The sequence below is a fragment of the Atta cephalotes genome (genome assembly GCF_000143395.1).
Source record: "Atta cephalotes unplaced genomic scaffold scaffold00001, whole genome shotgun sequence".
Classification (NCBI taxonomy): Eukaryota; Metazoa; Arthropoda; class Insecta; order Hymenoptera; family Formicidae; genus Atta; species Atta cephalotes.
The window spans coordinates 384,355-396,340 of NW_012130065.1; the positions used below are offsets into that span (position 1 = coordinate 384,355).

The 11,986-nt window shown below is 33.6% G+C and overlaps 1 protein-coding gene across 1 annotated transcript in view; it reads left to right on the forward strand.

Moving 5' to 3' along the window:
• LOC105622024 (protein dead ringer homolog) overlaps positions 1-7,974 on the forward strand; it is a 119,509-nt gene extending 111,535 nt beyond the window's left edge. Inside the window, exons 5-9 of the mRNA XM_012203805.1 lie at positions 2,563-2,746; positions 4,647-4,960; positions 7,150-7,414; positions 7,520-7,683; positions 7,817-7,974. Of these exons, the coding sequence (XP_012059195.1) occupies positions 2,563-2,746; positions 4,647-4,960; positions 7,150-7,414; positions 7,520-7,683; positions 7,817-7,974 (1,085 nt within the window). The remainder of the gene's footprint in view (positions 1-2,562; positions 2,747-4,646; positions 4,961-7,149; positions 7,415-7,519; positions 7,684-7,816) is intronic.
• The last annotated feature ends 4,012 nt before the right edge of the window (positions 7,975-11,986 follow it).

The following is an 11,986-nucleotide window of genomic DNA, read 5'->3' on the forward strand; positions in this document are numbered from 1 at the left end:
TTCCTCCTCTCTGTTCTCTCTCTTCTCTCTCCTTCTCTCTCTCTCTCTCTCTCTCTCTCTTCTCTCTTTGTTCGTCCCTCTTCCTTTCTCTTATTTCCCTTTTACTCTTTCTCTCCCTATCCTCTCCTTTCTCTCACTATTTTATCTTCCTGAGCATTCACTCCCGCTGTTTTGTATCGCCCCTCCTTTTCTCGTCAATCTCACGTCGAGGAATATTACATCGCGTAAGAAGGATAAGCGTAACTTTACAAATCTTTTTCTGTCTCTTTAAGAATTTAAAAAATTTGAAAATTCGAATTTATAAAATATAAAGCAACGTATAATTTTTACGTATCTTTTTCTATTTGATTCTTTTACCTTAGTCATTCATTAAGAAACTACACTACTTATTTGGTCTTATACATCATGATTCATATCGAGAGAAAGTTGATACTTTGTTAGAATATTGTATTGCGAGAAATTTCATGAAGCACTGTAGCATAAATAACGAGAGGAAGATGATCAGATACTCGATGCATCGCTGCCATCGATTGCATTTTCACCGAGGAGTCTCGCGCAATGCAAGGGACGAGAGGGAACGCGAGTATTGGTCGCCATGTTGTGCAGCTTTTATCGCCGCGCCCTACATAGGAACATTAAGCGCGGGTTGCCGGGTTGCGCGTATATCAACAATAATTGCAGGGCCAATAATAAACCCGAAGGGAGCATGCTCGATAGCCCGAAATTGCTGGTTCCCCTACCCTGAGCAGCGCGGTTTTATTGCCTCCTCTCGTCGGTCAGAAATGGCGGCAGCCTCCTTCATCGTTCTCGATGGCGGATAAACGATCCTGCGATACGGCGCCGCGCCGCGAACGTGCGCTTCTCTTTCTCATTGTCCGTATCTACGTCTGTGTTGTCTGCGTGTTCGTACAACGTGTTCCCGCGTACCGAGGCATCTCTTACAGAATCGTTCGCGAGCTCGTAAAGAGCCGCAAAAGCGGGCTCCGCACGCGCGATAGTCGCAAGTATTGCCCTTGTTAACGCCCTGTTAACTCGAACCTTTGGACAAACTCGTAAAATTTACCGGCTCCGTGGAAAACGGCGACCACCACGCGGCGAAGGATCGAGTTATCGACAATTTTCGAGCTTCACACAGTTTTGTTGAGAACGTAAAAATTAAGAGTATAAAAAATAAGAAATTAAATTGCGATATGCTTGATGATGCAAGGGTCTTATTTCAATTTATTGCTGAAACTGAAAGTTATAGATTTTTCTTTATCTCGAGATAAAAAAATGACACGCGCTTTTAATGTTTGGAGCGTTACTATGATTTTACCTCGTGAAAGATTTTCAATCGTTCATTCGTTTCAGAACGTCGCTCGGTGCATTTATGCACGACTCTAAACCTCAGATTACGCCAACTCGAAAGGTCGTAAAGGTGCGTTTACGTTTACGTAGTTTAAGCGCACGATAGTCGCGGGCACTGCTGCTCTTGTTAACACTCCGTTAACTCGTGGTTCAGGCAACCTCGTAAAATTCGATGGCCTGGCTACCATAGTAGGCGGCGATAATACGCGTACACGAATTAACTAAAGAATTTCTTGGTATCTTTCTGAATGTCGCTTGACGAGGAATATTTCTCACACTATTACGTATCATCGGCTTCCACGTGTGACGTCGTATATAATTTCGAATGCACAACATCTTGGCATTATATTTCATAATACATGCGTCTTTCTTTAAAACGGCTCAATTAATTTTTTAGTGCTGGATTAGGCTAATTTATTTTATCAGACAAATATTATCAAAAACAGAATTTGTTGTCAATTTTTGTTATAATTCATAAATGTTATTTGCAACGTCATTTTTATCGTGTCAAAGCTCATAAGAGCGAACACCAATCGATAACTTTTAATACAATCGCTTCGATACCTCATTGAATTTTCCACTTCGTGTTCGTTTTCTATCTTTAATCGGTTATGCTTTCTCTCTTTCTCTCTTTATCCGTATATCTGACGCGATACACCCTAAGGAAGATCGTAAAAGACTGCGCCACTCGCGTGATTGTTGCGAATTCGTTATTACTCTTGTTAACGCCCCACGCTGGACAAACCTCATAAAATCCAACGGTTTTACGCTAGTCGTGCTTTAAGACGTTCGCAAAATCTGCCTTGACTGATCACGCAATTAATAAAGGATGGTTTACATCACTTACTGTCTGATTAGTCAGTCGTTTATTGATTTTGCGAAATTCCGAGGTAATTAGGAAATCTCTTAAAATCAGCGTAAAATTTCTGAATCTTTATTAGTCGGGGATATTTTACGTAGCAACGAATCGTATTTTATGATTAATTATAAATATATTATAATAATAAATATGAATATGATATAATACGATACAATTTTATTGATTATTGCGAAGATTACAGAAAAATAAAGCAGTGCAATTTTTATACATGCATTTAATTTAAATTTCACGCATATTGCGTAGATTGAAATCTTTTTTCTCAAAGTGAATAAAAATATTTTGATGTTAAACGCAGGTATATATATAAAATACGTAAAATCATCTTTATTTTACAGGTACACCCATCAGCCGACTTCCCATCATGGCAAAATCCGTATTGGATCTTTATGAGCTTTACAAGTTAGTAGTATTACGAGGTGGACTGGTCGAGGTAATTAACAAGAAGCTGTGGCAGGAAATTATCAAAGGACTTCGCCTACCAGCAAGCATCACTTCCGCCGCGTTTACTTTGCGAACTCAGTAAGTAGATCGTGAAGTTTCTCATCCGGGAACCCCGGTCTCGCCTATACAGACACGATGTCCATCAAGACATGATGTCCTTCGTAATTCGCATACAATACGTCTTAGTCGACGAAGAGTCATCCGAGCGTAAAATCTGTAGCAATGACTAAGAATACCGTGACTTTTACGCGCGTCGCCTCGTCAAGATCATCGTGTTCGATAAAGCTGTCCGTGTCGTACAAGATACGCGTATGATAGCGGATCATACCATTCGCACATATTTGCATCGTTTAGTCATGTTGTTAGCAAACGTTTCTCCATTCATATATTTCGCTAAATAAATATCTCTGTAATTAATCCACAAGTCCGAAGCTGCGTTAAAGTTCAAATTCCCTGAAGATAATAAGATTACGGTTATATACCATCTAAGGATTGCGTTCCAAAACTTGACTCTATTAATTCTGAGTATCTTTTATCTTTATTTAACATTCGGTAACCGACAAGGATAAAACGATATTCGAGTTGACAGAGTTGAATTTTGGAACGCAACCCTGTATGTATATTAGCCAGTGTAATTCGAATTGAATTTCGCGATCGAGAAAGCGAGAGATGTCGCACGGGCCTGCAAGCATGTTATTACGCGCTCACTGTCGACGAGAAGATAAAACAACGTAGGTGTCGAGTTAGAGGCGTGACATACAGGTGCATCGTCTTAGCCGACATGTCGTCTACGTCGGATCCCCCGCGCGATTCTTCACGAGCGGGACATCTCGCGGGGTGGGTTGTGACAACCTGGAACCGTTGGCACGATATATATTCGTTTATATAATACCGAGCATATCCAGCGTGGCGACGAAGATTTATCTGCCGTTTGCGATGTCTCGTCTCCTCGCGAGGGACGGGAGAGGACGAGACATCTCTAAATAGAGATTCGTCGGCGAGATTCGTCGGAGAGACGACGGCGCGAGGCATCCCGCTCATCTCGCGGTCGAACGCGCGACGGAGAAGAGAGGCTACGCGGGAATGGAAAAGAGAAGGATGCGAAAATGCGTGGGCCAGGAGAAGAGGGATGGAGGACGCCGACACATTATAAGTACGGGCTAATATGAATTACACGGGCGCGATGCTAGGGGTGTGCTCGTGAAAATAACTCCGCGCAACGCGCTTTGTGCACGACGGAACGTCGGCGTCGCGTCGCGTCGCGTCGCGTCACATCGTCTCGCGTCGCCTCGCCTCACCTCGTCGCGATGGCGCATCCATCATTCCGGCAACCGGCTATCTTTCCTCGACGATATGTATGCGAGATAGAGGAGAAAATACGAAAATACGGTCGGCCTCAACAAAATCTGTTCGCGACAGCATTCATCTGGCAAGAATCAGTGTCGATTAATTTGAACTGTGACGTCCAACTATCTTCCCGTCTTTCTAGTAACACAAGCTAATTATATCCATTCAATGTTTGACACCTTTTTAGAAAAAAATCTTGAATGAAATTTATCTTAATGATGTGATTTCGTTGTTTTATTGTATAAAATTTAAAGAATTCCGTTTTAAGACTATATTTTGTATCTCTTAAATCCTTATGTTTGTGAATATTTCATGTTACAACTTTTACACGGAAAGAAGTAAAGTTCTATGGTTATCTAAAAACTTAACTTATATAGATACAGATCTGAAAATAATTTCGTTGGGCCATCAAAATATTATAATTATGTAGAATGTTTAAGCGCAGTTAATGACAATGTTGTAGAAAGTTTTAACATTTTAGCAACTATTTTGAGCATTCCATAATTATTTTGGTCCAAACAAAATTATTTTTAAATCTGTATCTAACTAGATTTTTAAGTATTTCAGCAAAATATATAGATTTTATTATCTTGTGAAAAGATATATATTTATTAAAGTAATTTATCAATAGGTACATGAAATATCTGTATCCATACGAGAAAGAGAAGGAGGGACTATCGACCCAAGAACAACTCCAGACGGCGATCGAGACAAATCGTCGCGAGAGTCGCAGGAACAATTACGCGGCTTACCCTGACAATCAAGTACCGCGAAACCAGCACAACTCGCTGCCGCCAAATCCAATGCCGTTGCCGCTCTCGATCGCCCAAATGGCGGTGGCTGCGAACGAATCGCAACATCATGTCGTAAATGGACATCCACATGGTCCGCAACATCATCCGCAACATCTTCCACCAAATCTGGGTAATCTTCCACCTAATCAGCGTAAGTGATTTTTGTCTTTTTCAAAGACGAAAATTTTTCACACGAATTTTGTTGCATTAAAATTCGTGTGAAATTTCCATTTTCCGCACATATCACATATGTTTGACGTTACTACACTGAAAGAAAAGATTGATTGAATAAGACACAGCATTTTTATTAATTAGTTGCAGCACCCAATTTTTGGTTGCATTAGCCTATCGAAATCTTATATTGACATTGCGGATAGGCTAACGTAATAAAAAATTAGCTGCTGCAGCTAATTAAAAATACTATTTCATATTTTACCATCTAATTTGCTGCAGCAGCCAATCTTTTCTTTCAGTGTACCATTGTGCTATAGCGTAAAGTATTATAGTTAATAACTTCAGTTCTATCTATGATACTTTTCCAAATGAAAGGCAATTCGTAACACGCCCCATATCAGAAATAGAAATAGAAAAAGAGTACAGGAAAGAGTAAAAATGAGAGACTTCCCGACAGTAGGGAAGATATCAGGGGACGAGATAGAAAAAAATGGTAGAAGGAAACAGGAGGAGGTAGAGCATACGGGTTTATTTTAAATCGGTAGGTAATGCTTCGGGCCTCCCCGGAGATGATGATGCGAGAGCGAAGGAGGCATAATTGATTGTACGATCCTCCGGAAGACAGGCGTTAACGGATGGCTCTCGCTAACGAGCATTCCTATTTCCCTACCCTTTCTCTCTTTCCACCTCGTCGCTGCGCCCGACAGCGATCTGAGTAACGTCGCGCTTCGATCGCATTCGCTACTCTCCTTCGATCGTTTCCTTGTGCGACGCGATCGGATGTTTTGTGGATATATATCCTCATTAGAGTAGCAATATTGCTACTTATTGTGGCATATAATATCAAATGAATACCCAGAGGTCAAAATATCGTGATATTTTTGACTGATCCATTCATCACAAATGTTGCATTTTAATATATTGCTCATTTGTACATAAGCTCGAAAATTTATTAATTTTCACGATATCGATGATCATTTGCTCGAACTTTGAGTTTTGTACAAAACATTATAAAACGATCACTAAACATGATCAAGAATTATTTTTTTTAAATAAATAAGTTCTCAATTACTTTATATAGATGTTCGATAGAATTATGCGGATAAGCAAAGCTTCATCGCTTTAATTTGACATGATGAGCAATCAGTTAAAGAAAAATTTGCTATAAAATTCAGTCGTTTTATAATATATGTATCAGAATAACAGAATAACGAAATCAAAGCGTGATAATCCAATGACATTCCAGATGATTAAGAAATTCATTTATATCAGATATTTAATGAATTGTTATAATTGCAATCGCATCGCAATCGGACATCATCGCTTTTATACATAATTTTTATTTTAAATTTTACTTTAAAAACTAATTAATTTGAATTTCATTTATTTTAAAGTAATTTGTAAAATTCGGAGGTTGATGAGACTTTATGAGGAGGTTGATGAGTGACTCATTCTATCACATTTCTATCTTTACACGAATTGTTCAAAATTAAGATGCATTGATTTTTTTGACAACGCTAAAAACAAAACTAACAGAGACTGCATGGAAAACAATTGCCGATCGTCTCATAAAATTTGAAATTATTTTACACATTTTAGTTATTTGTTTCATTTATTTTTAGCAGTATGATCTGAACAGTACTTTAACTTTATGTTTTCAGAATTCTCGCAAACAGAATGAAAACTTCTATATTCATTTATTATATTTTCCATTTTAAAATAATTATCGTTTTCTATTAAGTTACAAATTACTTTAATATTATTCTGTATAAATAAAGCATATAAAGACTCGTGAAGAGAATAATCATTAAATGAAATTTATCCATATTTACATAAATCCATGTTTGGAATTATCAAGAACATTTAATTAAGGAAATGTTATTTATATTCTGTTATTAAACACATGTTATTTATATTCTGGGTTAATTTTTATTACTTTTACAAATATACAAAAAATATTAAGTGATTTTTACATAAACTTTAACATTTTTAAAAAATATTCATAAAATTGTATATTTTAAAAAATAGAGAAAGGATAAAGATCATATTATTTAGCTATGTGTTCTTAGTATTTCAAAGAAAAGAAATATACAGGACACAAATGATCAAATCGTACGTATTAAGAGTTAGTTTAATTATCACACTTCTAATATCGAGTATGAATAGTTTCAGATTATATGCTGAGGATATTGAGAGACAGAAACACAATGTCCAACAATCCGATGATTCAAGGTAGCACACCGACACCGCCACCAATGACAGAGGGATTTAAATCCGGACTGCATTTATGGAATATGTACAGTCCAGGTAATAATAATATGTATCCAGCAGCCCAACCTTTCTCTCCATCATCGTCTCACTCACCATTAGCACCGGCAAATAGTCCTGAACCACAGAGGGAAGCCTTAGATCTCGCAAATTCTGGAAATAGGTAAATAAGATTGAATTTAATATTGGCGAGAAAAAAATTAGTTTAAGTTTAGGCAAAAGAAAATTCGATTAGATCATCGGATGCGGTTTCTTTTCCAATCCCTAGTAGATCCATTGGTTCACCATCATTTGGAGGAGAGTTGAAGAGAAATCAAGAGCCTGGTGAACTTTCATCTCCAACGTCTTCTACTAAAAGAATGTTCTTATCCGATGTTGAAGGAAATAACATGGTGCATTCCTTGCGTATTAGACAAATGGTTAGCACTCGCGGTAAGTCTAGAGATAGAGGTTTTGATTCTCAAATTATTGATATATGATATAATTTTCGTTTAAAAAGATTAAATCGGTATATATTATTCGCAAATAAAAACTATTTATTACAATAATTTCTTTTTCTTTTTAGATCCTACAAGACGAAGAGAATTAGAAATTAGTGTAGATATTGATGGTATTTTATATGAAGGTGTCCTGGCAGTTAAACAGGAAGGCAGTAGTAATAATGGCAGTACCTCGTCGAGCCCCGATAATAATGGAAAACGGACACAAAATAACGATTCATGAACATTTGAAAGACATATTTCATACGATTTCATACGAAACAAATTAGCCTCGGAGAGTCTAATTAATAATTTTGTTCTTCAGACGTATACAAGACATTCAGGCAATTAGTATAATAGACATTTTAATAAATACGAAATAAAATAAAGAAATTAAAGAAAAATCTTTCAGTACTTATACATTACAAGATTTTTAATTGTATTTTTTAATGTTTCTTTTTAAAGTTTTTATATGAAAGGTTTATTAGAAAATTAACAATTATCTTTTTCGAATATAATCTGAAAATACAGCTGCGCTTTAATTGGAATCGATTTTCCGTTTGCTTACATGATATCGTAAACGTCCCTATCATTTCGAATATTATCTGTGAATGTCTGTTATGTCTATTTGAATATTTCGAATGTGTTTGAAAAACAAAATTATTGCGCTCGGAACTTAATAGTCCCGAATAGTTCCATATAGTATATATAATAGCTTCGCTAACCAACTTTTCCACATAGGAATTTACAAAATAAAAATGAACGAATACGCCATAATTAGGTGTAAATAAATAACGCGAATTGACCTAACTGAATTGCATATACTCCAATTTTTATTATAGATAAAAATTTATAAATCATTTGTAGGGAATTTAGATATTTTTATTGGTATTGAGATATCAGTGATCTTTTTTACCAAAGTGAGATTTGTTTATAAACCGAGTAATTAAGATATAATGTGATATTAGATACAGAATATTAAATGTAACAATTATGAATGTATGTTTGTAAATGCTTAGAGATTTTGTGACTAACACGTATGTACAGGATGCATTAATAGTGTTTTGTACGCTCACATTTAATAACCAAATATCATTATAATGTAACATTTTTATTGTATTTATATCATATAATTTATCGTTCAATTATGAGCTCCAAACATGGTTGTTATTAGATTATTTATTGATAATTCAACTACTTCATACATGCAAATACAAAAAATTGGTGAGTTGTATGTCGTAAAGTGTTTTCCTAGATGTAAACGTATCGGACACTATTAATGTATTCACTTGTACTTTCAGACGTATTTTGACTATATAATAGATTTCTATTATCGGAGTATGTGCAATCGGAGTATGAATACATATCATACTATACGATGTGTTTATTTTGTGTATAAACTGTACAAAAATTTCTGATGCAAATTTTTGATATAACTTTAAAAAAAGTTTGTCAAATTTAGTAACAATTATAATAATTGTTGACAATGAATTAAACATCTTGAAATACAATATAGATATTAAATGTTGTAAATATCATTTTTTGCTTTTATGCATCTATATATTTTTTCTATCACTGTTATTTTAAATGCGTTAGTGTTTATATTTTTTCTTATAAACAAAAAAATTAATGGCAAATAGCATAAACATTTTTAATCCTGTGATACAGTTGTATCCGAATTAAATGATTTTGAAAGCAGGGAATATTTCCTTGTTTATTTTATGATAAATTTCATGTTTGTAGATATGCGAGGATTAAAAATATTTGCTGTGCCATCTGTCGTATTTTCTTCATTAAAAAAATGCGGAGATATTGATTTATATAAAATATGTATATGTATTCATTTTTATATTAATTTAGGTTATTTTATGCTTATATTTTAAGATTATTATAAATCAAACTTTTTTAAACGACATATTCTTTAAGTAAATGTATTTCATAAGCTTTTTTGTTAGAGATGACTGGGCTACTGATATAGAAAATACTGTGTGTACATACAATAATAGATGAATTTCTTTTTTTTGTATTATTTGCATTATCTACTTATATGATATTTTAAAATTAATACTATCACACAAAAAGTTTAAGAAACTTTCTTAAGAAATGTATCCTCTAAATTTCTCTTTCGCATACATGTTATATCCCAGATAGCAAGGTATCGTCTATTTAATGTCATTAAATAGTCATTCTTATGACGAATGTGACGTTTAAAATGATGTCTAAATATCGTAAACATGATGTGGATTTATCACATAATGTCATAAGTCGATGTAGTCAAATATACGTCATATTTTCGTTATTAACAGTAGCAAGATGTCACCTTGACATCATTAATTAATTATTCTTCTATCGAATCTATACAGTTCCTGAAACGAAATAAAAATTACAAAAATAAACAAATTTGCTAAATATTGAAGTTATAAATATTCTAATAAATTCAATTACTTTTGTAATTTCTATCTCATTTTAAAAATCATAATAAGTGTTTAAACATCGTAAAAATCACGTGAATTCTTATATTATTATTCACATAAATAATGTCACAAACTGATATCAAAATTTTCATATATATCATTATTTTCATGTTATTAACGGAATAAATTTATTTATGACGTTATTAATTGATCACTAATAATGTTACTAGTACGTGAACAATTGGCATTTATTCGACATCATTAAGTATGACACTGTAAAGACGTCATAAATAAATGACGTCATTAATTGGTCAAAAAAATAATATCATTATTACATCTTAGATATGTCATATGATGTTAGTAATTTAAAATGGCTAACTATCGTCAAAATAACGACAGCTTGCTACCTGGGATTTTTTAAAGAGTAATTAATTGAAAGCAAATGTTATGACCATCGAATTTCAAGTATATGGTCAAACGATTGAATACGGAAATTGATTCCGCAATCATGTTAGAAGAACGAAATGAGTTTTGATTATATAAGTACGAGAGATGTAATTCCTTTTACTATTTAATTTAGATATAAAGGACACTCGTCGCCGTTTCAATTTTGGCGCGTAGAGAAATTTCAAAAATTGAATATATTGAGATGAGATGTTTGATAATTATCTGAAAAATTGTGAAATGAATTATGTGTATTTCGTAATATTTTAAATGAATCGTATGTATTATAAATCAATGTATCAAACATACAACATTCGTTTATACAATAGATATTTACTTATTGTGAATCTCTCTCTTTTTCTCTCTATTTCTCTTTCTCTTTCTCTCTCTCTCTCTCTCTGAATGTAATTAAGTATAATGCATTTTCAAAGTTATTAAGATAAAATTATTAGTTATATTAGAAAGTAGTTATAAAAGTCATCTAATTCATCATAAAGATAGCACACCGAGAGAAATACAATTCAATGATAGGAATATGTGAAGTCTACATATTTGGCATTATTCGATGCGTAACGTTTGTATATGTACGTGCTAGAATATCTTACAAAAAATAATTCCCGCAAGAGTTATAATACATGTTAAATACAAATAAAACATTCTTAGTCATGGTCATTGCAGTATGTATTTAGCAAACGTATTATAAAATGAAATAATGGTAGAACAATAGCGAGAATTTATCGCAAGGCTGTTTAAGAACCAGGATGCGAAGATATTATCAAATCGTACAATTTTTCAGAGAATAGAAACTCTGAGAGATTCCTAGGTTCTATATATATATTATAATGTATATATAAAGTTTTACCAAAAAAGACTGTATAGTTTTAAACTTACACTTTAGAATTTTAAGTCGCGAAATTATGTAGTGTTTTAGTAATTTTAAGTTACAGTTATTACATGTATTACATGATATTATCATTTATTACATTAAGTCCTATGATATAGGATTTTTTATAGCTTGTTCGGATTATAGGAAGCAGTTTGTTTAGTATTTTTCAAATATATTTCGAGATATAAAAAATCGAAAATTATTTGTATATCATTACATTCTGCGCACAAATTCGTACGCAAATGAGAGATCAAGTAATCTCATCATACGTAATGTTTTTATTATTTCTTTTTTTTATTCTCGTATATTTTACAGCCCTAATAAAAATCGACTTTAGAACCTTACAGCTTCAATTTTGATAGTCACAGACATATTGAGATGTTGTATAATTAAAATATTGAATTTAAATGTAAAATGATTCTCTCTTGGCAAAATGTTATGTTAATTGGCCAGTTTTGACATTAATGTTAAGAATTAAGAAAAAAAATATCTTTCATTCTCTCTCTCTCTCT